At 38.9% G+C, this 27,536-nt stretch overlaps 1 protein-coding gene across 1 annotated transcript in view; it reads left to right on the forward strand.

The window, feature by feature from the left end:
• Positions 1-27,536, forward strand: part of GPC6 (glypican 6) — a 1,130,094-nt gene that overhangs the window by 529,102 nt on the left and 573,456 nt on the right. The window contains exon 3 of the mRNA XM_059684950.1: positions 26,821-27,212. Coding sequence (XP_059540933.1) covers positions 26,821-27,212 — 392 coding nt within the window. The remainder of the gene's footprint in view (positions 1-26,820; positions 27,213-27,536) is intronic.

The raw sequence follows: 27,536 nt of genomic DNA on the forward strand, positions 1-27,536 counted from the left end.
ACTGGAAACCTCACATTCTGCCAGTGGGAATGTAAAATGGTGCAACTGCTGTGGAAAAGATTCAGTTCCTCAAAAGTTCAGCAATTATCTGACACAGCAATTCAAGTCCTGGACATATATCTAAGAGTCCCCACCCCCATCAATAAAGAGCCTGCCTCTCAAACCCTTGGTCTTAGATGCTTGCAGATTTTACCAACTCTTTCTTACCCTTCCCAAATCAATCATCAGAAAACATGAATTCTCCCTTGACAATTCCAAATATATTCTAGGTAACATCTTAAGTCCAGTTGGGGCTTTTACATTAAGCTCTGTGTGATGTTAGCTGATCATCCAAACTCTCTGAGTCTCGGTGAACTAGAAAATAGAGTCCTTTCTTCCTGGTAGCCCTGTTGTGAGGACTAATTGATATGCCAGTAGGTTGTGAGTTGCCATTTTGAAAAATTACATGAGCTTTTCACCAAAGCTATTATACATAACATTTAATCATTTTGCCTAGTCAATGCTTAATAAAAAAATTCTTTGTTTGGCTTAAAAACAGCATCCACACAAATTTGTAAGGAAAATAGGACCAGGAAAAAAAATCAGGGTTTCTAAGATAATCTAAGCACATATGCGGTTTCACAATAATTTAAAGTAAAACCCATGTGAATAGTGCAGGCACAGCTTTTAAATGTGTCACTGTTATGTCATTAAGAAAGACAGAGTGATTTTCTAACTAATCATAGACTAAATCTATATTTACATTTATCAATAATAATAAACACTTATATAGTGAATACCATGTACCATTCTGTATTCTAAATGCGTTGCCTATATCACTGACACTTCCCTCTGTATCTGCAGAACTTCCTTCAGTTCAATGACTTCTGTAAGGTCATTTAATAACAGGTTACTACTGCAACAATGTAAAGCATGGATAGGTGTCTAGTGTACATTACAAATACAATATGAATCATACATACTTTTTTTTAACACTGCTAATTCTAGACTATCTGTTAATCCATAGGAGATATTTATTTGCACATACAGAAAAGGAGAAAAATTACGGGTTACCCCCCATCTTTTATAATATTTATTTTTGTTGAAATACAACTTATCTACCAATTAAATTTAGTCCAGTGGCTGAGCTGCTAGTTTTAACTTAATTCCCTCATCCATTCCCCTTTTATTCAAGCAAAGTGCCATTTAATTTATGGCTTATTTTCTCTCCCTGCAACCTAAGCTTCTTAGAAAATAAATGAGGCTATAAGTCCTCATTTAGCCTTTTTTTAGTCCTGCTGATTCTAGTGGAGGATTTGGATCTTGTCAATCATTCACCAAGCTACTCCTTTAGGTAATCACACGCTCCTTCTTGGCCTCTATCAATGTTTTCCTTGTAGAAAATGCTAAAGGTGTTTTATAGGAATTGGCATTAGGGCAGCCACATGTTTTTAATCAGAATCAGTCTCTTAAAACTCCATGGAATTCATACTCACTTTGGCAACATGAGGTCACTTGGAAAATAGCTAGGCCTTCGCTCAGTTGTCAGCAGTCTGCTCAGTTTCAAGGGTGTGCTCACGGTCTCTGTCCCATTGTACACCAACTGAATGTGTCCATTCAGCAGCAGTGCCAGCACACTGCATGTAGTTTTCCCATTTGGCACACTCTGTGATTTAGGCAAAGATTAATATAGGGTCTGCTTAAATTCCGATAGACAGACAGAGAAGATATGCGGTGTTAGGATTCTTAGCTAACAAGGGTTACTGCCAGATGATAAAATATTAATTCCATTACTTTGCATGCAGATATGTGAGAATTACAAGCAATTACCCTGACTCTAATTGCTTCATAGATGAACACAATTATGATGTTACACTCATTCTGTCTGTATTCTTAGTATAAAATAACATCCACATAAGACAGTCAGGAATTTCATTTAAAAGTAAACCTTACCAATGGAAAATATATTAAGGCAATAAACCAAGAGATTAAACTTTCATAAACAGTAAGAGCTCATTGTTTTGTAAATGAGGGTGTAATAATATCTTTGCAGCTCAAATGAAACCATAAAACTGACGAGGGGCCTCACTTTTTTCCAAAAACTTTTGATTTATCTTTTTAATCTGTTCTTAGCATTGTATAGCAATTAAACATTGAAAATGGGTTCTAGTCTTCTTGCCACATTGCTCTCCTCCCATTTCACTCCTGTCATTTTCTTTTATGATGACAAGCAATTTAGAGGAACAAGAAACAATTAGAATGTAAGTAGTTCCTGCTGTTACAGGTGTTTTCTGCTAATGAATAAAAATGACTGGAATCTTAGAAAGGTGGGATTTAAGGAAAGATCTCTTTTGGGGGTGAGGAGATTTACAGATCTGTAGACAAAATTCAGAAATTAAGCACAGGTTTCCAAGTACAATTTATATCATGAAATCTGATAAAATAAGAGGAATTTGTTTCAAGTACCCATATTTTTCCTTTGGCCAAATAAAATTGCTCATCTAGTACAGTAGTTCTCAAACTTCCAGTGCATCAGAATCACCTGGAAAGCTTATTAAAACAGGCACCCATGGTTCCCACCCTAATGTTACTGATTCCATAGGACTGGAATGAAGCCAAGGATTTGTATTTTAACAAGTTTCTAGGTCCAGGGACCACACATTGAGCATCACTGGTCTAATAGAAGGCAATGACTTTTGCATTCCTTCTGCCCACTTCCCCTCAAGAAAAACTCCAAATGCTTGACAGGCACACTTTCAAGGTCAGGACCATGATCCTGGTGTATGGTAGACTCAGGTAATAGTAGACTCACTTGGGATAAATAGATTTACAGATGATCACGTGACTCATGTAAGGCCATACAGTCAAACCATCCTGGAAACCCAAGGGTATTTCCTTTCTAACTCAATGCTAGTCTCTTTTCTGTAAGTTGTGTTCATCTAAAAGAAGTTTTTGAAACATTGACCATACTCCTAAAGATAAGAGTTTAAGGAATTATATCTGTGGTTTTAATTATAAGTCTGACTTGATGCAGAGCAGATGGGTAACTCAAACATCAGAGCAGTTATGAAATTAAGTGAGCCACTTAGACACACTTCACTTTCCTGAGTCCTCTCATGTTTGTATAATACAGCAAGGTCCAAACAATTTGTTGGTTAGCTAACCTCATCTTCCAACGTTAATAATTTATCAGCAAAACTAGATTCATTTAAGGTCATGAAGTGGTAACATATACTTAATAGCTCTATCTGTATGTTGCAAAAAAGAAGACTAAAATTAGAACACTTTCATCCTATTCTGTAATGTTACACAAAATGTGTTTCTCATAAAGATCACCCTTATGTTGTCCTGTATCTATTCCAGTCATAGGAGGCGGGGGAGGGGGGGGCGGGGGGGGGGAGGAGGCTCCAAGTGAGTGTTAACAGGGACACAGAAAGGAAGAGGAGAAAAAAAATGTGATGTAAATTGCAAGAGTTAGCCTCATCTTTAAGCTATGCAGAGAATAACTTAGTATGATGTGATTTCAGCAAGGATCTTCTAGCCCAAACAATTCTCCCCCCAAACAACTTGTCGGATAACTAAATTTCCTGTAACATGAACCAGTGTCTTTCATTTACTAAGTGAAGTCATACTACCTATCAATAAATATAAGTGCTTCCCACATCCAGGCTTTGAACTTATGCATATTTGCAATGAAGTACATATGATCAAACAGAACTTCTCTGGTGAGCAGATTTCATTCCAGAACATATGGAAGATCATGAATTCATTTGACAGATATTTACTGGGCACCTACTAGGTGTCAAAAACTCTTCTTGGGAGGGACCTGCATTTTCTTGGTGAGCAAAACCAAACAGAGAAGACCACTGCCCTTTGGGAATTCCTGTATGGGCCCAGAGTGTGGAGATAATCAGTAAATAGTAACCTAACTCCTAGTTAGGAGACATTTGCAGGAAGACAGGTGAGAGACGACAATGATGGGGGTACCCCTCACTGTGGTAGCAGAGGAGCTAGAGAAGAGTGGCTGAGTTCCATACACGCCTTGAAAGCATAAACCATAGGGCCTATCAACCAATAGGATAGAGACTGTGAGAATAAGATAGTAGGGGGAGTATGTGAAAACAAAGAAAGTAGAAACCCATCCATTTTAAAAGGAAAAATGGATTATGTGGTTTACTATGCGTCCCAAAACTATGGAAAATTATCACCTTCTGATTACCCTGCAAATATCCCCCTCCTCCCCTCCCTCCCCCTTCTTAGAGTGGAACATATTGGATTCTCACTTAAGCTACCTTCCTTGTCCTGCAAAAACAGACATAGTTCCCAGAATCACTGACCATATCCATCTCTATGGCTAATATTGGGAGTTAAGAAGATAATTTTGTAAGACGTGATCGGTGGGTTAACTTCCTGCCTTTCAATTAAGGCTTTCTTTAAGTTCAATTTGCCTAATGAAAGGCTCATTTTAAGAGACTTACAATTTTATGGGGATGGTGTAAAACGGGGATATCTTTGGCTGTCACTAACCTTGGGGCCCAGTTAAAAATACATCTGCATTGATACCTCTAATTCACAAGCCAGATTCCCTTCCCCGGTCCTAGTGCACCTTGGACAGCTGCTGTATTGGGTCTGTCTAGTTGCTTCTGGCAGAATCCAGAATATTTTGCACATCAGTGCCCTTACCACTCACTTCCCCTCTCCTTCCTGGCTCTGCTGCCTCCATTGCTGTTTATAAGCCCCTTGCAAGAAGTGACTCACTGCTGCCACCTTTGTCTGCGAAGTCCCTCCCATTCTGTTTCTTGGAGTTTGCAGTGCTGTACCCTCTCCTGGTAGCACCTGGAGTTTCATTCTCCTCTTTGTCACTGTCCTGTGGCCATAAAGTGATTAGCTGAGCAGTGCTAATGCCACTCTCCCTCTCTTAGTGGCTCACTTTGGCACTTGGATCTTAGAGGGGCTCCAGGTTTCACTAAGTTTCTAGGGGGGTTGGGGGGATTGCTCAAAGTTCACTTATATCCCCTTCTTTTTTGTTTGTTTTGTTGTGGTTGTTTTTATAAAAATAGCTTCGGACTAGACTCCTGAATGTTACATTGAATTAGTTTCTCTATATTTTCATCTGGCCACTTTTCTCATTAAATGGAGAACCCCCTGTCCCCACCCCAACCTTGTGGTGTAGGTGCCCTGTATTTCCACACTGACCTGCATGGGATAAGAGAGGGTCAAGCCTCTTTAACTTGAAACTGTGATAACTTGAAACCGAAGTGGAATGGTTTCAGTTTTAGGTTTAAGATTGTGTTTGAATGTGACTATTGTTTGTTTCTTAGGCAGTCCCGGGCACTAGGCTGGCTTTCCCAGGCACTAGGCTGGCTTTGAAATTTAGATAATAAGGGATGACATTTCCTCCTGGGAGAGCTAAAACTTATTGATAAATTGTTATTGTGCAAACGTTCAGGGTATACCTAATAAGTAAACCACAAAAAGTAACATTCAGAAATGTGATGAATCTGACTCAACCTTTTACAATTAAAGAAATTAAAAATTAACGTCCAAAGAACAACTTCAGGTGTTCACTATTAAGTGCTGTGGAAGTATTTGGCTCTTGGGGAAAACATTAGCTGATGTCTGGGTCTGAATAATACCATAACATAGCAGGATATATAACAAAAGCTCAGGTTTGCTTCACGTTTTTACTCATCTCATTTATATACATATGTGTATTTTCCTACTTACAAACTTATGGTAAGAAGAAGGGTTTATAACCAATTTGTTTAACGCTGTATCTGTTTTCTTAGATCTGAACTTGACTGCATGGTTACATTCAAACCCATTCAGAGGAAATGCCTCCTCTTTTCATGTGCAGTGAAGATTTATGTATTTGACCCTGAAGTCAACAACTGTGTATCATTTAATGCCAAATCAAATGCAACATAAAATTACCTTGTATTCGTCTAAATGAATTTGCAGATTTATGGCAGACTGGCACAGATCCAGAGAACTAGTGAAAGGACAATCACAGCAGATGATGGTAAGGAAGGAAAATGAAGTAAATATCTGGGAATTAATCACTTGTGAGGTTAAGGTCCATTCTTGAAAAGAGTCAGGAGCAATTTATTCTGCAATCAATTTGCAAGCACCCTGAGTGTAACAAAGTGGCAGGTAGACGGACTGCTCAAAAACACGCCCTGCCGAACAAAACTAATTTCCCTCTTTGACAAAGGGACTGATCCTATAGACTAGGAGAGCCCCTGGTTACAGCCCAGTTTGACCTTTGCGTAATAATCAATGCTATTTCACGTGGGATGATCATTGAAAACTTGCAAAAAAAAAAAAAAGGCTTGGGTGGAAGAATAATCAGGCAGATATTGAACTTGTTGGGAAAATGCTTTTAGGCTTGGTCAGTAAATAATATAAGGACAAGTTTGTGGTTATTTAGCAGTTTCCCACAGGTTTGATTTTTTTTTTTTTTTTTTTTTTTTTACACAGGGTTTCATGAGAGACTATAAAACATGTTCAGAGACCTGAAGCAAAGTGAACTTTATTGTAGTATCTTTGCCAGAATCTCTATAAGATTGTAAATCCAAAGTGAATTTTAATAAATTAGAAGTATAGTGGAATTATATGCTGATTAATGCTAATCCTAAATGATAAGAGCCTAATATGCTAAGCGTCCATGTTGTCTGGTCGGCCATTCAACCGATCAAAGGGTAATATGCTAATGACACGCTAAGGCTGCTCAACAGCTTGCTATGATGTGCACTGACCACCGGGGGCAGACAGTCGACCTGTAGGTTAGCTTGCTGCTGGGGTCCGGCCAATCGGGATCAGGACTGAGTGAGATGGGTCAGACATGCCCTGGAGCCCTCCTGAAGTCCCTTCTTGGTTGGCCAACCTCCCACATCCCTCCCCAGCCCCCATTGTACACTGGTGGGTGTCTGTGCCCTCTCACAATCTGGACTGAGGGACCACCCCCGAGTGCATGAATTTCATGCTGCAGGCCTCTAATATATATGGAAAACAGAAACACCAGTAAGTCTCATGAATGCAAAATGTAAAAATAAGGCTTCTCTGTTTACAAGAGTATCTACTACTCACCCTGCCTCTTATACTGCATCTCTGCCCCAAACCACACTTTATTTTGCAAGCTTTCAGGTGCATTTGAGTGGAACTTGGCACCAACATATATCAACAATGTCATTTGATTACCCAGAAAACATAGTCTTCATATACATTCAGTGAAGGGTGTTACTTTTAGGGTCCAGTCACTGAAAGACCACAAACAATGAGATACAACAATAAAGCTGTATAGAAGCCTAAATATAGGCGAAAGGTAGTTGGTAACTCCAAACAGTATAAGGAATACAGTTTCGATAGGACTATGTTTAATTTTTCATTGTTCTCTCTCTCTCTCTCTCTCTCTCTCTCTCTCTCTCTCTCTCTCTCTCTCTCTCTTCCAGGGATATCACACAACAACCAATATATTTCATCTATTTTTGTATATATATATATATATATATATATATATATATATATATGCCATTCTCAATAAAAATACTTCCTAAGACCTCATTGGGCTGATATGATGAGAAAAATAATGTTCATCTCTTATATTCCCACATAGATTTTAAATGGATAAAAATGATCATGGTTATTATTAGCAAGTGTTTTATCCTGAGAAAGAACTAATAATAGCTGACAATTACATAGTGCTTATTATACACCAGACACTCTCATAATTACTTTGTGTATATCATGTAATCTTCACAACATCCTATGAGAAAGGTTCTATTATCATTTCTATTTTATAGATGAGACACAGAGTAACTGGCATAAGCCTACAGTTCAACTTCCTGTGAAACCAAGAGAATTCTGTTTGCCAGTAATTGTCAATGATGTGTCTTTCCAATTAGAATGATATATGTCCAGTCTAACTCCAAGACACCTACATCCCCTCTTCTATTGGATTGCTTTAGATAATATCCCGCACTGCTCTTAGATTACATTTCCTTTGCACAGAGGAAGAATATAGCTTGTAGTTCCTGTGCCTCAGTTAAAGATCATTTTAACCTCATCTACTTAAAATTACCAACAAAATAAAAAAAAATGTAATAATTGTCCCAAGAGTTTTTAATAGTAAACAACAATTTTTAAATAATCCAATTAAAATAATCTAAATAACATTCCCTAATTTTGCATAGCATCTGTACAGAATGTAGTCTCAGACTTAGTCTAATAAGAATTTCTTTGAAATGTTTTTCAGCTACATTATTGAAATGAAAGAGCAAAACAACCCCGCTAAATATTTTATTTTAAATATGTAACTGATTATAATTGTTTCATTCAAAAGCTGTATTTAATTTGTAAAATACAGTAAGGATAATCAATTATGATTGACTTCAAAATATTGTGTGGAAAATAGTTTTGCTATGATATTAAAAATAAGCAAAAATTAGTAACTACAAAGTTCTCTTTTAATAAAATAATATTTAGATTTTTAAGACCTTTTGATAAATTAAATACATATGATATATATATACATGTAACTTTCTCACTTTATTTATTTTTTAGCTTTTTTTTAACTTTTTTTTTAACTTTCTCACTTTATAAAAATTTTTACAAAGCTTTTAAAAACTGAACAGCCCTAGCTGGTTTGGCTCAGTGGATAGAGCACAGGCCTGTGGACTGAAGGGTCCAGGTTCGATTCCAGTCAAAGGCACAGGCCCAGGTTGCAGGCTTGATCCCTAGTAGGAAGTGTGCAGGAGGCAGCCAATCAATGATTCTCTCTCATCTTTGATGTTCCTATCTTCCTCTCCCTTTCTCTCTGAAATCAATAAAAATATATTTAAAAATATATATATTTAAAAAAACTGAACGAAACAATCATACTACATCGTAAAACATGCGTTTATATAAATTAAAATTAATTATAAACATGATGATGAGATATGTATTATCTGTATCATGTAAAGTAGTATATAATTATTACTGTTCTGTGCATCTGAATACATTTCCTTCCATAGTAGTTTTCTAATTGTATCCCACATGTGAGTAACACGTTTTAGGAGTATTCTTAACATGAAACTGCTTTTGTTTTGTTTTGTTTTTTTCTCACTTTTTTTTATTTTGTTATGCGGGCTTCTGTGTGCCAGAGATACTTTTAAATAATGAGAAGGTAGTGGACATGAGAAATACATGAAGGCTTTTGTAAGGATTACTCATTGCTTTTACAAGAATAGATTTTACTTTTTTTTTCATATGTATATAGTACTTAATCTTGTTTTATTTCATTGATTAATATTCTTTGACTTTTTTTTCCCTAGGAAAATGTTAAGTAGGTACCTATATAATATTTAAAAAGAAGAGAGTTATGTTTTAACTCTTGATTTTGATTTCTGTTAGGCATTTATTTGAAATGGAAATCTGCAAATAATCTTGTGGACTTTATACTCAAGGTCACAATACTGGCTGTTACACCAAGTCATTGGTATTGTCCACCGGGTCAGCCTGATTTACCGTTTGAGTACATTGGATGTAATTTAAACAAAATTGGAATCATTGGCCAATAGAGCTTTGGTCATGTGTGCTAAAATAATGTTGTTCTCCGTTTGTCCTGTTCCTCCTTTGCACCTGGCTTTTGGGGCCCACATAATTTGACACCTTTGGCAAACTGAACCAGAAACCAGCTTGGAAAAACACAAAAGCTACATTGGCAAATGGTCTGCCAGGTGACCCATGCACAAAGGCAAGATTGGGTTGCCCTTTGAAATAAACCTATTTGAATTTTATTATCTCCAGAGCACCCTGTGTCTCTAATCTTGTGAAAGGTTAGTATTCTATCCATCAGAGCAAGATTAGAGTGCTGGTTGATGTCTGCTCTTGATGATAACTGAGCGCAGCATTTGGAGCTGGAAGAAGATTCATTACCATCAGCAGTTCAAAGCAGGGAGGGATGGGCAGGGAGGGTGTCACATTCACAGCATAAGCCACATATTCCCAGGTCAGGGTATTTAAAACAAAGGAAACAAAAAACGAAGGACAGCCATTTCGGGAAAGCTGTGCAGAGCCTTTTAAATAAGTTCTCCAAAAACAGAACTATTTTACGATTACCCTTAGTAGCGATTACCAGGTTTTAATATGTAGATGGATACCTTCTTGAAAATCATTGCTGATTGTTTGGGGGAAGTTTTTGTGACACGCAATAAAATAAAATATAAGTAATATCATATGGCTATATAACATGGCTAACAATGAACAATTATTATAAAGCATCCAATAAAGTGTAAAATAATAAGCCCGTGCTGTGAATATTTGTTTGAAATACTCAACTGAATGTCTTCTTTTGGGGACTTTACATATGATCCATATAATTCAGAAAATGAAATATAAATCATTTGAAACTCGTTTGTAAGCTTAAAATATACCCATGAATCAAATAAGCGCATCCCTTATGTATGATTTGATTTGATTTGATTTTAACATTTTGATGAATAAGGTTCATTTCCCTTTGAGAGATTCAAGGAATAAAATTATTTCTAAGGCATGACTTGGGGAAACTGTGCCTCCTCTAAGTCCTCTCCAACAAACTGACAAAAGTGGTGAAAAGTGATTGAAAAATGCCTGACTTTGTTCTCTTTTTGTTGTTTTAAAATGTTTGTGGAAACATTCTTAGAATTACAGAGTTTATTATCCTGTACTAATGTTCATCAAATCCTCACCAAAAACTCGTAGTTAAAATGACTTTAAATTCATGGAATTGTTGATATCTGAAATCAATGCTCTTTTTTTGGGGGGGGCGGGGTGGAGGGTGGGGAGGGGCTGACAGCAGTAATAACAAACAATGGAATTTTATTGAATACTGATTACATCCATTTGAAAAATCCTTTCTATATCTAGAAATAAATAGAAATTATCTATATATTTAAAAGCATTTACTTGAATACCAAAAATGCATTTATCAATGAATAATGACCTAATATTACTGGCACCACGATTGTGTAGCCTGCATGCTGTGCCTCAGAGACTACCACTTACCTCTTTTCTTATTAAGTTCGTTTCACTTAGCAGCATGAATCCACTAGATATAGAGTCAAGACACTCAGATTTTATCTCCACTACTTTGTGGATGTATTCCACAATTGTGAGTAAATTTCTTGTTTATTTTCTGCCCTTTTATTTGTTTTTTGGTCTTAAATCTTGGATTTCCATTTGTAAATTTATTAGATAAAATAGTTTCATCCTACATTTCTAAATAGGTATTTCCCTCTATAATCAAGCAAAATTTTTGTGCTCATAAGGTCTTTTTAAATTTAAATACTATTTAATGATTTTTCCAACTATGAAAGTAATTTATAGTCATTGTAAAAAACATACAAAAAAACCATAACTTTCTACCCATTATAAAATGTTCATATATATATATATATATGTATATATATATATGAACATTTTTTTCACAAATTGGGATTTTCAGTATTGCAGATTTTTGATGGACCAGAAAAGATATAATTTAAGCAATTGAGCATTAAATTAATATATTACACTTTCATTAAAACTTTTTTTATTTATTGTGCTCTTATAGTTATTTCCCAATACATTTAAGTTCTTCCTTCTGTTGTGTGTGCTGTGTGCTTAAATGATCCTTCGTTAGACTATGGTAGGCATTCCCTTTCTTGGGGACATTCATTAGTTGGGGCATTATCAAAGCCTATTCCTCCTTCTTCCCTGCTGCACCCTTCCTTCCCTGGGAAGAGCCACTGCCTTGTAATCAATGAAGGCAGAGGGTGCCTTGGAAGGGAGTGTTGTGTGGTAGCAAAGGAAAAAGAGATGCAGGAGAAAGGAAAAGATACTGGCACACTCATTCTCTGGCACACTGCTGGTGTCCTCACATACTTGCCACATGTCCTTAATCAATACAGTGCTCTCTTCCCAAGACCAGAACACTAGTTGTCTACATTGAGAAGAGAGATAAGGGAAAGTAAATGAAAGAAAGAACAGTCTCAGAGCTTTCATGATATATAATATGGTCCCTCTCTCCATCCGTTTTTTTCTTCTCCTACCTATAAGGCCACCATCATGCATTGATGACAATGAAACTACTGGAGAACAGAAAAGAGCTGTAGTGATTCTCTATCTTGGCTGGGATCACATGTGGACCATATATACGAAGATATACTGATACCGGGACCCCACTCCCTGAGATTATGATTCAAATACTCTGCGCATCAAGATTTTTAAAGCTACTTTAATGGGCAGCCAAGGATGAGAACCACTGGCTTCTATGAAGAAAGGAGGGAATTGCATTTGGCTGCTTCTGCTCACTCATCCTAAAAGCCTACATAATCTCTTATCCCAATAGCCTCAGGTCCTTGTCACTGGCTTTTCACCTACAAACTAACTCTGGCCCCATGTCCCAGAGTTCACACTTGGTTTGGTGCTGGAGGGTTTTTTCCATTCCTTGGATCAGCAAGTAGTTGGGTAAAGAAGGAAGAGAGCTGGACAAAGAGCTTGATTTGTGAACAGAGTAATACACTGTCCCAGTTTGGAAACTTAATAGCTTTTTTTCAGTCAAAGAGCACAAAAAGTTGGCATTGATTTTTATGGTCTATGCACAGGTGGGGAACCTCTGGCTAAGGGCCACATAAGACCCCCAAAGTCATTTGGTTTGGCCCTGCTAAGGCATTAGGAGTGAGTTAATTAAATGTTTGACCAAATATAGCAGGCTAATTTTTAACTTGATAATTTTGTATAACCCATGAATGATGTTATAAATATCTAAGTGGCCCTTGGCAGAAAAAAGTCTCCCCACCCCTGGTCAATGGTTTAGGTGCCTAATGGGTTAAATAGGCATCCAGTGTTGTAGGTAATGCCATACCTGAAAGAAAGGGAAGCAGCATCCTGGGCAAACGCTATAGGGCATTGTCAGTAGGCCAAAACTAAAGAGTTGTGCGATGATGAATGTGAACTCTGAAAGCAAGTCAGCTTTTATTTTATTTTTATTTTTTTAAAACTTTATTGTTGAGATTATTACAGATGTCCCTCTTTTCCCCCCATTCCCCCTTCCATCTGGTTCCTGCCCCGCCTCAGACCTTCGCCACCCTATTGTCTATGTCCATAGGTAATACATACATGCATATAAGATCTTTGTTTAATCACTTCCCACCCCCACCTCCCTTCCTTCTGAGAATCAGCAGTCTGTTCTATATCCATGCCTCTGATTCTATTTTATTCACCAGTTTATTCTGTTTATTAGATTTCTTATTTGTTTATTTTGATTTTTAAATTCAATTATTGATAGGTATGTATTTGTTGCCATTTTGTTGTTCATATTTTTGTCTTTATCTTTTTCTTCTTCTTCCTCTTCTTAAAGAATACCTTTCAACACTTCATATACTAGTAATACTGGTTTGTTGGTGATGAACTCTTTAGCATTTTCTTGTCTGTAAAGCTCTTTATCTGACCTTCAAATTTAAATGACAGCTTCTCTGGGGAGAGTAATCTTGGTTGTAGGTCTTTGATATTCATTGCTTTGAATATTTCTGGCCTGCATAGTTTCTCTTGAGAAATCAGCTGACAGTTGTATGGGCATTCCCTTGTAGGTAACTGACTGCTTTTCTCTTGTTGCTTTGAAGATTCTCTATTTGTCTTTAGCCCTTGGCATTTTAATCATGATGTGTCTTGGGGTGGTCCTCTTTGGGTTCCTCTTGTTTAGGATTCTTGGTGCTTTCTGGACTTGTAAGTCTATTTCTTTCACTCGGTAGGGGAAGTTTCAGTCATTATTTCATCAAATAGGTTTTCAATATCTTGTTGTCTCTCTTCTTCTGGCATCCCCATAATGTGACTATCGGTGTGCTTGAAGTTGTCTCAGAGGCTCCTTACACTATCTTCATATTTTTGGATTCTTTTTTTCTTTTTGCTCTTCTGGTTGGGTGTTTTTTGCTTCCTCATATTTCAAATCGTGGATTTGATTCTCAGAATCCTCTACTCTACTGTTGAATCCCTGTACATTATTCTTTATCTCAGTCAGTGCATGCTTAATTTCTGACTGGTCCTTTTTCATTTTTTTTCTTTGAGTTTTCTAGAAAATTCGTGAGTAACCTTATAATTGTGGTTTTGACCTCTATATCCAGTAGTTTGCTTTCTTCCATTTCTTTCATTTGTGACATGTTTCTTTGTCTTTGCATTTTGGCTGCTTCCCTGTGTTTGTTTCTATGCATTGGGTAGAGCTGCTATGTCTCCTTGAGTTGGTAGAGTGACCTTGTGTAGTAAGTGTACATAGGGCCCAGTGGCTCAGCCTCTCAGTCAGCTGAGCTGCCAGCTCTAGGTGCACCCTTTTGTGGGCTGTGAGCACAGTCTTGTTGTAGTTGAGACTTGATTGCTGTTGGTGTCACTGGGAGGAATTGACCTCCAGGTCAATTGGCTGTGGAGACCAGCTGCGACTACAGTGGAGAGCTGCTGTGTAGGAGACACCCCCATGGAGCAGGACTTGCTTCAGTAGGGCTTTGGTGCTCACTGAGTCTGCCCCTTGAGTGTGTCACTTACTGATATGTAGAGTTGTAATCTGGTATGGTCTGACACTGACAAATGGGTCACTGGCTCTTGGGTCTTCAGGGAGGTGCAAAGTCAGTCAGTGTCTGGCACCTCCCAGCAAGAGCTATAGAGAGATCTGCAGATTCCTTCTCTTTGTATTGGCTTTGGAAGTGCCCAGGTGAGGCCCAGCTATGAAGCAAGGCAGGCTGGTGCCAGTGCCAGGTCTTGGGCCTTTTACTGATAGGTTTGGAGCTTCCTGACCCATCTGCATCTTGTTTGAGATTTTAGCTTGAGCAAGGACAGGCCATTCATATGCAACAGCTGCTGCACACAGCTTGGGTGGGGTTGTAAATTGGATGAGGTGGTTTGAGGAAATCACCACTGCAGAGCAAACAGAAATCGCTCCCAGTCAGCCCTGAGAACCAGGAGGTCCCAGCACAGGAACAATGGTTCCTCTGAGCACCTCCCTCTGGGAGAAAGCCGCTCCTGAGTTCCTGCCCTGATGCCAGACAACCCAGTTCCTCCTCGTATGTGTCTGTGTTCCCTAGAGCCTCACCCTGGTACTGGAGCTCAGAGGAAACGGGACCTTGTAAGTTCAGTTCATCGTGCCAGCCTTTTAACAGGAGCAGCTGGGTCTCCAGCAGCCTCTGTGTCACTGAGCCCCTATCCCCACTGGTTTTTACAACCCATAATTCTTACTGCCTGTGGGGACTTTTTTTTCTCAGCTCTGGGACCCTGGGCTGGGGTTCTGGTGTGGGGCTGGGACCCCTTGCTCCTCCGGGCAGCCTCAGTAGAGGAGATCTCCCTCACAATTGAAAAAGCGAACCACATAGGTGCTGGACCAGCCTGTTCTGTGCCTCAGCACCTCCTACTAGTCTCAGTGTGTTTTCTTATTTACTTCTCTAGTTGTAGGACTTCCACTCAGTCAGCTTTCCAGTGGTTCTGAATGATGCTTGTTTTGTATTTTAGTTGTAATTTTGATGTGGTTGTGGGAGGCGATGATTACAGGCATTCACCCACAGCATCATCTTCAAATCCTTGCAACTAGCTTCTAATTTCATTTGCATTGCTTAGGATGAGGTAGAAAGACAGTCTGCAGGCTCAGAACAGTAGTTTTTGGCAGCAACCATCAGCAAATTTCAAACATAACATGATTTCCAGAATTAATAGTTTATCTATACCACCTTGTGAACATAAATGGCCTAATCAGTCTTTCTTACTTTAAAAGATATCTTCAAGAGAAATAACCTACAAAGAAATAAAACATTTGTCAATCTAATATGTGAAGGATCACTAAGTACAGAAAAATTTTAACCTTGAGAAATGTGAATTCAAGTCAACAATTTCTATAAACTGCTTTATTGCTTTAAATCTCCCTGTATCAACCATTACACGGTGCTGCTTTCCAGCTAGTTCTCCTTTTCACAGCTAAATTACTCACCTGGTCCTGAAAATTCTTGTAGCATTTAGACTCTTCCGCTGACATTAATGATATTAAATCAGAGAACTTTGGTGCAAGGAATTGATTATTTTTAATGAACACTCATGATTGTAAACTATGACTTTTCATTAAAAATTTCTTCATGGAAAAGTCTAGTTGATTAGATTAAATATATTAGAAAAATATATTGGTGATCTCCAATCGAGCTGAATAATACATTAGTATTTCCTTGGTTTTTTATTTTTTTTTACTCATTAAATCAAAAAGTCCCCCAGAACTCTTATGTTTCCACTTATTTAGATCTAATTTATGAGTTTTTGACACTATGAAAGTAATATAATAAAAGTAACCTTTGGATTAATATAGTGACCAATTTTGAATTATGTATTATAGTATTTTTAACAGCTAATGTATTTATTACGTTTTGAAAATAATTTTTCTAGACTTATGGTAGGGCCCTGTAAGATGTTAACAGATAGTTTAATTTGTATTTCATTAATTATCATGAAGAGAAAATTATAAAAGGAATTATAATAAAAAATTTTTGTACCTTAACCTCTATCAGAATGTTATTATTTTTTCCTTTTCAATTTCTATAATGTCTATTTTATTTTTATTTTATTTATTTATATTTTAATATATTTTTGTTGATTTCAGAGAGGAAGGGAAAGGGAGAGAGAGAGAGAGAGATAGAGATAGAAACATCAATGATGAGAGAGAATTATTGATTGGCTACCACCTGTATTTCCCTTACTAGGGATAAAGCCCACGACCCAGGCATGTGCCCTTGACTGGAATCGAACCTGGGACCTTTCAATCCACAGGCTGACACTCTGTCCACTGAGCCAAACCAGCTATGGCTATGTCTATTTTATATACCAGATTTACTGTGGGATTTTCTCCTTATGATATTCTCCGGAGACTCGTTAGAGCAGTACCTTAGAAAAATTTGAAGGTGTCTACTTTAAAATCACTGGTCACCTAAATCTGCTAAATCATGTAAGTGTTTTAAGAATTTACTTTTGGATTTTAGCTGCCTCACAGGGGAGTTTAAGGCGATGAATGGGCTGAAACACAAATTTTAACATATAGGATAAAATAATGGAAGGAAAGGAACTTTTACTCTCTTACTTAGAGATAATAGAGTAATAATTAAATGTCTTCCGACCTACAAGAATTTAAAGGTAAAATATGTTTTGTTAAATTAATCTTCAAACATTTCACTAGGATTTTGACCCTTTAAAGCTAGGAATTGGCAAGATTTTTCTATAAAGGGCTGCATGTTAAATAGTGAACATTTTGGGCATAGTGAACAATAGTGAACAATTGTGGGCATTTTGCTCCATATAAGGTCTTAGTGGCATATTCTTCTTTGTCGTTGTTTGTTTTGTTTTCATTGTTGGTTTTTTTGTTTGTTTGATCATATTTGAACATTTCAATGTGTAGGTGAATGTTGTATGTATATTTGTTGATAATATGCACATATTGTTATAAAATGAGATACACAATATGATATATATGCTCATACATCACAAAAGAGGTCACATTTTTTGGTCAAATCTTTCTAGCATCCTTTTGTGTGTCAGGCACTGTTCAATACCCTGTAGTTATAATCCCATGCTCTGTGGCTGCTTTTCTTCTAGTGAAAGCCACCCGTGACAAAAGAGATACTGGCCCTAGAGACTTGACTGTACTTTTCAGTCTAAGTTACATCAGCTAATTAATATCAGTGGGGAAAATAATCACACATGAAATTTTTTATAAATAACTTGTACGTGACTTTCGTATAACATTTTGCAATGTATATTTAAATGTGATTTTACCCAGTGTTCTAGGAATTTATTTTACTTTCAATTAATTATTCAAATAGTAGTGTGAATATTTAACTTGGTATACACTGCAAAGCCACCCCACTCTCTTGTCCTGTCTTGGAACTCATCCTCGTCTGTAATGGTTTGGAGCCGTAGGTTACATGCTCATTCAAGTGGTGTGGGACACCTTGCTTAACATTTCTGAGCCTCACTTTTCTCATCTGCTAACTGTATATGCTAATTACTGATTTACTTAAAATGTAGGTAAATCTTATAGCATAGTGTCTGGCACTGTGTATGATGCCCATGAAACATCAGGAAACTTCTTATCTGTAATTATGCTTGAAATTACCATCATTGTGTAGCAAATCCATTTGTCATCTTTATTTAAGATCTGGTGTCTTCACTTTCCTTCTAAAATGTAACAGGTGAATGAAAATAATGAATATATCCTGTTGGCATATTGATTCCTTTTCAGTCAGCTTGTGTAGGGGTGGGGACACTTCCTTAAGGGTTATAATAATCCACCAAACAGGAAAGGTGTAAATTACTACTTTTTGAATTATATAAGTTTCTGTTAACTCCACGGATGAATTGACTAAGTAAATATATAATGCTTATCATAATGTAATAAGCTTAATTTGTGAAAACATACACAAAACACATGCAGAGCAAAAAAAATATAAATTAAGAGATAAAGAAGTGGCAAACACAAATTACTTTTTGTCTATAGCAACATTGCCTAGCAGTAATTATAGATTCTTATTTCTCGCTTTTAAATAATTATTATTTTGAAAATTATGTATTTTCAACCCCATAATTTAAAGAATGCATACTGAGGTCTGTTTTTTGCACGAAAATGCAAATGATGTTTAAGAAAAATTCTTAAGACAATATATTAGGATATCTATTCAAAATAGTTCTTCCCTTTTTTTTTTCTATATCATTTTTAACCTGCATTATGAAGAAATAAAAGACAACATAGTTTTGTTTATTGAATACAAGAAAATCAAAACAAAGTTCCACAGGGAGTTTATTCAGTATGGCAGAATAGCTGTTGAGTAGAAGGCAGTACTGCAATATGGGAGAGTCAGCAGTGGTTTGAGACCTAACTCAAGTATAGCACTCTGGGCATTGCTTAAAGTGTGAATGTGAATACAGTCAGCTTGGTGAGATCATGAGCTGCGAGGGCAAGGCCCAGCAGGAACAGTGGCAGAGAGGTGGTAATGAATGAAGCCAGGCAAAGCAAGGCTCCTAACAGGCTGAGGTGTTCACAGAGGAAGTGACAGAGCAGGCTTGATAACCAACATGTTTTTGAGCCGGAGGCCATGAGGATTTTATGTATAGATGTACATGAATTGGGAGCTTAGAAAGATATGAATGTTTATATACGCAGAAATGTAAAAGAGTTTAGAGGACAGCAGGAGAGCATATCAGTTGTCCTTTCTAATTTGTGGTTTGTGGCATCTCTCTCCCTCTGAGGTCTGCCCACAAAATTATCACTAGCATAGAGGAACTCAGACAAAATAGATGTGTTTCACTGGATGCTCATCTTCATCTACTCACACACTATTCACCGTGTTTTAAGGCCCAGGCATAGGATGGGCACCATATGAGTACATGTCAATGATATTTACCACCAAGAATCTTACCTGGGAATATAAATTGTATCTCAACAGCATCTTATAAAGTTATAGCTTCTCAAATGTATTTTGTCACAAATTGAGAGGATGGTGAGTTCTAGAAATGTGCTGGCATTTTCTCAGAGCGTTTTGATGTCCTATTTTTAGGCCTCTGGAATGTATCCGTAGAAGGGTGGCTCTCAGGGTGTGGAATGAGAGATTTTGTCTCCCCTCCCCCGACCCCCAGAGGACATTTGATAAAGTGTGGAGACAGTTTTGGTCATCACTACTGGGGGAAGGATGTGCTACTGGCCTCTAGTAAGAGGAGGCCGGGGATGCTACTTCATATTGTATAATGCACAGTACAGCCCCTTCCAACACAGGTTTGTCATATCAAAGCGTGAGCAGTCAGCAGTGCTGAGGCTGAGGCCCTGATGTCGAGGACTGGCATTCAACTGTAAAATGCCACAGAAGCTGTGACTGCCCAAGGGCGATGCTTTATGTGGCAAGGGCTCCCCTAGCAGCACCAGCCCTCACCTCTTCTCACAGGGTCTCGCCTCCTGGGTGTGGGAAGAGATAGGCCACATCAAGACTTTTCTCACCCTCAAAGTCAAACATAAAAGAGAGTAAACAGCACTGTGCTTGTTCCTCCATGAATGCTCCTCATTATCTCAGTATTTTCTTGTAGTCATATCAGCTTATAGAAGCAATAAGACTGTTGACAAGAGAAATTATCTCAAAACATGTACCTGAAAGCTGGCAGCTGTGTGCAGAATGAGGAAGGATGTTCCTACTCACTTAACCTTGAAAAAGGCATGTTTGGGGCAGGGTAATAGTTTTTTGGGGTGTCTATGAATCACATGCCTTAGAGTACATCAGGTTTTGGAATTTTAGCCTCCACGCCACTTCCTCCAGGTGCGTTTTTAGCCAAAGCTTGGGGACTGACTGGTTTAATACGCTTTTGTGGGGGAAAGGGTAGAATGAAAGAGAACAGGAGAGAAATAACACTCAACACAAATGCATGGATTTAAGGAAGCAAATTTAGTACTCCTGCTTCATCCTGGTAGGACAAGTTCAGCCTCTCATCCTGTATAGATATATAATCCCCACTTCACACTGACCAAAGCTTTCCTACTCATTGGGTTCTGTGATTACATGGACTTACACCATCATCCTGAAAAGTTAGCTTTTTTCCCCCCTTAATATATTTTTATTGATTTTAGAGAGTGAGGGAGAGGGAGAGAGAGACAGAAACATCAATGACGAGAGAAAATCATCAGTCGCTGCCTCTGGGGATCGAGCCCACAACTCAGGCTTGTGTCCTGACAAGGAATAGAACCTTGACCTCCTGGTTCATAGGTCGATGCTCAACCACTGAGCCAAGCCCACCAGGCAAGACATGTTAGCTTTAAATGGGATTTCGGTAAGAAGTATTTTGGAGAGTATGACTTAGAATAGGAAAATGCTACAATTTCTAGGTAAATGCTGTACAGTTCCATACTCAGTCCACTGCAGAGTATGTTTGTCTGTAGCAGTATTAACAAGACATTTACAGCTTGATTGGGCAAAGCTTTTGCTCTTTTTTATTGACTGAAAATTCCTAGAGAGCATCTAGTCTGCCCTTCCCCTCCTCTGGGTGCATCTTCCATTTAGATCCATTTATGAGGAGGCTTCATTTGAAGCTTCTCTTCGATATCTCGGGGCATCTCTTGGCTCCTAGGAGTTGATTTTCCCACCTTAAGAGCCATCGCCCAGTGATCAGGCCTCATGCACAGATTTTCTTTTTGCTTTTGGAACAGTGATGGTTTTTATCTACGAAATTGTTCTCCCACTTGAGTCAGTCTGCCCTGCAGCCAACAGATGTTTGCATCCAGATCTCCCCTGTAGATGAATAAAAACCTCCCAGAGGCTAATACTGTCTGGAAAAAAGTTCCTTTGTGCATCTATGAAGCATAACTAAGCCCTAAGCAATCACTTTTGATGTATATTTTGTGATTCGGGGGAGAAAAAAGTTTGTGTGTTTTTTTTTCCTGCCAAACTATTTCTTGCTGATGAGAATTTTTGTTGGCTGAAGGCTTTATCCAATGTGAACTTTACCCTTTGTGATTGAATGAAGGGCTAGATTGTTTTTCCTTATAATGGTCTTCAATTTTGTTCTCTGTGCTGTTTGGGCATAATACTTCATCAGCAAAACGGGTCTGATAACTGTCTTCCAAATATCCATCTTGTTTGGTTTGCTGGGAAACACTTGTCATCCAAGCATAAAATACGTTGTTAAAAGAGTCAACCTTCATAAGGTTGAAATCTGAGTCTATGGACATCCTAACACTGAAATGAGCATACTTATTTTTGGAGGTCATTAGTTTTGCCTCGGTACCTTGTGTCTCCCCATCCCCCATCTTTTATAAGATACTAGAGGTGCAGTGCACAAAAATTTGTGCACTCGAGGGAAGGGGAGGGTCCCTCAGCCTGGCCTGTGCCCTCTCGCAGTCTGGGACCCCTCGGGAGATAACGACCTGCTGGCTTAGGCCTGCTCCCGGGTGGCAGAGGGCAGGCCTAATCCCTAGGTGCAGCCCCTGGTCAGGCTCAGAGCAGGGCCGATTGGGGAGTTGGGGCGCCTTCCCCTGTCATGCACAGAGCAGGGCAGATTGGGAGGTTGCGATGCCACCCTCAGTCACATTCAGGGTAGGGCCGATTGGGGGGTTGGGGCACCGCCCTGTCACACTCAAGGCAGGGTCGATGGAGAGGTTGCGGCACCACCCCCTGTCACTCACAGAGCAGGGCCCATCAGGGGGGTTGGGGTTCCATACCCTGTCATGCACAGAGCAGGGTCAATCAGGGGGTTGAGGAGCTCCCCCCTGTCACTCACAGAGTAGGGCCAATAGGGGAGTTGGGGCACCGCCCCCTGTCACACTCAGGGCAGGGCGGATCAGGGGGTTGGGGCGCCACCACTGTCACACTCATGGCAGGGCAGATGGGGAGGTTATGACTCTACCCCATCACACACAGAGCAGGGCCTGTGGTGGGGGGGGCGGGTTGGGGCACCACCCTCTAACACCCACAGAGCAGGGCCGATCCGGTGGTTGGGGCGCCGCCACTCTCATACTCAGGGCAGGGGCAATGGGGAGGTTATAGCTCTACCCCGTCACACACAGAGCAGGGCCCGTGGGGGGTGGGGGGTTGGGGGTTGGGGCCCCGCCCCCTGTCACACACAGAGCTGCAGGGCGATCAGGGGGTTTGGACGCTGCCCCCTGTCACGCTGTTCCCGGTGCCGGGAGACCTTGCGGCTCCGCTGATGCCAGTGCTGGGAGGCATATTACCCTTTTACTATATAGAATAGAGGCCTGGTGCATGGGTGGGGCTGGCTGGTTTGCCCTGAAGGGTGTCCTGGATCAGGGTGGGGGTCCCCACTGGGGTGCCTGGCCAGTCTGGCTGAGGGGCTGAGGGCTGTTTTCAGGCTGGGACTGAAGCTCCCAACTGCTCCGTTTTTTCTATTTTTTTTATTCTGTGCCAGCTTTAGCTCTGAGGCCTTGGCTGCTGAAAACAGGTTTCTGGCCTTTGTTTACCGTCTGTATTTGATACAATGTTGCGGTCCGGCTGGCTGAAGCCCAGCTGAGTAAAGCAGGTTTCTGGGGTTTTTTTAGCTTCTTTATTTGCAACATAGTTGCTGAGAGTTGCAGCTGAGAGGCCGGCAAGTCAGGCGGGGAATGTTGGAGTTCTCCGTCACTGAAGCAAGCAAGCCTCCCTGTTCGCATCAGCTGCCTGGCTGCGGGCCGCCATCTTGGCTGCCAGTTAATTTGCATATTTCGGCCCTACTCTGTGAGTGACAGGGGGATTAGCCAATGGGAAGGGTAGCGGAGTGACACTAATTACCATGTTTCTCTTTTATTAGTGTAGATAAGATCAATGTCCCTTAAGGTAGCAGCATTTGTCATAATTGCCTGATAATTTAGTGTCTTTCAATAACAATATTAACTTTGACTATGGGATCACTAAACTGTATAATAATTTTGAGCAAGGAATAATAACTTGACTGTTGAGGACCAGTGAAGTTAATAGCAAACTTTTCAGACAATGACACACCCTTAGACACAAATTTAAGCTTGGAAGCTAATGAAATGCTTCTTGGGTCATATATATTGAAATATGATAACTTGGTTTCTATATTTAATGATGAATACTAATTTTGGCATGAGGAAACAAACCACATGATACAGTGAATGAGCAGTCTGGTTTTAACCACTCAACTTCAAAGTGGGTTTAAGCCCCATATTTCATGTTTTCCCAGTCAAGAGGGGATAAGCCTAAGGAATGTTACCTTCAACAAAATAAAAAGTACAATGTTTGTCCCTACACAGAATCATTTATATATAAGTCTTTGAAAAGCAATGAGAACCTGAGGATCTTTTTCTTTTTTTGTTTAGTTCTTTGCAAATCCAGACCACACTATTGATTGCTAACTAGTCATTGCTGAAGGCAGTACTCTGTATTTAATAAATTAAGCTTTAATCTCTGAGCCTAACAAAGTAATTGACCTCAAAAATAAGATAAATGAATATGCTGTCCTGAGCTCATGATTAGAATCTACTTTCTAGTTTCATCATTTTAGTATTTTTCAATTCAGTGAATTTTTTCATTCTTTTGTAGTTTCTTTTCACAATTTTTAACACCTTCACCCTACTCCTATATCAACAAAGTCAGGCAATTTTTTTAAATATATATTTTATTGATTTCCGAGAGGAAGGGAGAGGGAGAGAAAGATAGAAACATCAATGATGAGAGAGAATCATTGATTGGCTGCCTCCTGCACGCCACCTACTAGGGATTGAGTTAGCAACCTGGGCATGTGGCCTTGACCGGAATAGAACCGGGACCCTTCAGTCCACAGGCTGACGCTCTATCCACTGAACCAAATGGGCTAGGGCAGTCAAGCTATTTTTATTCTTAGTTTTGAAATTGAAAAGTTTTAATATGATATTCTTATACTTTGCTATTTTTTTAAAATATATTTTATTGATTTTTTACAGAGAGGAAGGGAGAGAGATAGAGAGTCAGAAACATCAATGAGAGAGAAACATCGATCAGCTGCCTCCTGCACATCTCCTACTGGGGACGTGCCCGCAACCCAGGCACATGCCCTTGACCGGAATCGAACCTGGGACCCTTCAGTCCGCAGGCCGACGCTCTATCCACTGAGCCAAACCGGTTTCGGCTACTTTGCTATTAATATTAATAATTTAATATAGTTTCTATTTTAGAAAAAACTAGGTGACTAGTATTCCTGAAAAAAAAAATCTGAAAGTTTTCTAATATCACAAAATCATAAGTAACATAACCTATAGCATATATAAATACTTTGATCAATTAATGCTTTAAAAATTAGGGAAAATTGGCCCTATTTGCTTCAACACGGATTTTACTTACTAAATCTGTGAACATTAGGGAGTTTTAATAATATTTAGCCTGATTTTACATTTGGGAAAAAATTAAAAGAAGAAATATTTGGTGCCTTGGACAAGATCACAGGGGGTTTATGAGCATGACTTTTCAATAATCCCTCGCAGTGTTTATTGCCACTACAGCAGAATCTCTTTGGTTAGGAAAGTGTGTTCTTCACAGTAAGAGGGTGAAGATGTGTACAATGTCCTTTATTTAGCTTTGGTGCTTTGGTTTCATTTGATAACAAATATAAAACAATCATCATTCTTCTAGACACCACATCAAGACAATCAATGGTTAAACACTACATTAGTGAGAATTGAAGTAGCTAAATCACGTTCTTCAGGCAACTTCTGATGACGCAGAAATGATTTCTAGCTTCCATAGAATCCATGGAGAGATTTATAGTTTTTTCTTGTCTTTCTCAGGAAAAAGCCCCTGAGAGTTCCAAAAAGAAGAGTTATTTTGTTGGTTTTAGGTGTTTTTGTGTGTGTGTTTTTGTTGTTGTTTGTTTATTTATTTATTTTGGGTGGGGGTTGTTTTGTTTTGTTTTGTTTTATTTTATTTTTAGTTAGAATTGTTGATGTGTCCAGGACACATCATTTGTCCCTGCATTAGCTGAGAGGGAACACACCTTCATGCAATAAAAGGGAGCCATGAGAGGTAAAGCACAATCACTCATTTGTTGGTAGCTTGGGTTTATGAACTTAGAAGCATTATCTTTCCTTAGCCTCCCTAATCACATTCTACATATGGGGTAAAACTTGAGCTTACTCTGCCTGGACTCATTTGTGCACACCGATATAGGTGCCCTATACACATGCACTCTTCTTGAGTGAACCTAATCCGAGGGCCAGGGAAGCTGGCAGTATTCAGTGGTGTTAATTGTTATTTTTGCATCCTTAGTGTTTCCTCTAAAACCCAAGTGCTGTTGCAGGAAGGGAGGCTTTATTTCTTGGGATAGTCTTTTTCATTTAGAACCTCTTAACCAGAAAGTCCAATTGCATATCTTTCCTTCAAATTTTCTAAAATGATAGTTTGTATGTATAATGATAATGCAGAGTATTTCATAACTTTTCAATTCATTATGGCAATCAAGTTCATTATATCTTTGGTATTAAGTAAATCTAATTGCATTATCACTCTCTAAACACTGATAATTAATTACTATATCTTGCAATTACAAAAAGTCGAAATTATTACAGTAATTTGAATGTACTATTTATGAACTATTCCAAATAAAAGCAGTTTAATTAAATCTAGTGTTAGAACAGATTTGTAAATAGGCTGGTGCAAATGTTTTTATCAGTATGCATTTGCTATTATGTTAATGAGGATACTTTGCAACATATTTTGTTTTGACTTCACATCAAACTATAGGATTTTCTAAAATTTAAAAATAAATGAAAAAAGAATTGCACAACTATGGAGGTATAGTAAATGCTAAACGCCTAATAATAATGGATGTTCTTTCAAATAGAAATCACACATTCCTCTATTTTCTTTGACACGGAGATTATAGATGTAGGGCAAATCTCATTTTAGATAATCACCAGCCTTGGCCTGTGTTTCTAAGTGGTTAGAGCATTGCTCTGAGCACCAGAGGATTGTGGGTTCAATTGATTTTCTATCAAGGGCACATACCTGGGTTGAGGGGTATATACCCAGCCCTGCTCAGGGCTCCTGTGGGAGGCAACCAATTGATGTATCTCTCTTACTCTCTCTTCCCCTCCCCTTGACCCTCTTACCCTCCCACTCTTCTACTCTCTCTAAAAAGAAAAAGGAAACAATGGAAAAAGTATCCTCAGAGGATATTTTAGCAGGGATGGTGCAAAATCAGGTGTCTTGTAACCATGACCACTTGGCATTTCTGATGAGAGAGAGAGAGAGAGAGAGAGAGAGAGAGAGAGAGAGAGAGAGAGAGAGTTATTATTTTATTGAGATAAGTAGATGCCCTGGGATTTATAACTATTCCTAATGTTTGACCATTTTCTCTTTTTATTTGCAGAATTTTTCCGAGAACTCCTAGAAAATGCAGAAAAGTCACTCAATGATATGTTTGTACGGACCTATGGGATGCTGTACATGCAGAATTCAGAAGTGTTCCAGGACCTGTTCACAGAGCTGAAGAGATACTACACTGGGGGCAATGTGAACCTGGAGGAGATGCTCAATGACTTCTGGGCTCGGCTCCTGGAACGGATGTTTCAGCTGATAAACCCGCAGTATCACTTCAGCGAGGACTACCTGGAATGCGTGAGCAAATACACAGACCAGCTGAAGCCGTTTGGAGATGTACCCCGCAAACTGAAAATTCAGGTCACCCGCGCCTTCATTGCTGCTCGGACTTTCGTCCAGGGGCTGACTGTGGGCAGAGAAGTTGCCAACCGAGTTTCCAAGGTAATTGAAAATCTCTTATCTTTCTAATTGGTCTTCCACATTTACTCTCTTTATAAAACGAATGTTTACAAGAAATTCAAGGTGAAAACTCTCACGAACAGCGGTCCTTGCTCTTCGAGAAATAAGCTAAGTGCCAAAGCTTAAGTCTGGCTTTTTTTCTTGCTTAGTGTGAGAGAAGACAGGATTTCAAGTTGTTCCATGCGCTTTGGAACATAATGCCAATATTTATCAGCAGTACAGCAGAGGAGCTTTTAGCAGGGATGGTGCAAAATCAGGTGTCTTGTAACCATGACCACTTGGCATTTCTGATCAGAGTTTTAAGGA

Source organism: Myotis daubentonii, chromosome 2, assembly GCF_963259705.1.
Source record: "Myotis daubentonii chromosome 2, mMyoDau2.1, whole genome shotgun sequence".
NCBI lineage: Eukaryota > Metazoa > Chordata > Mammalia > Chiroptera > Vespertilionidae > Myotis > Myotis daubentonii.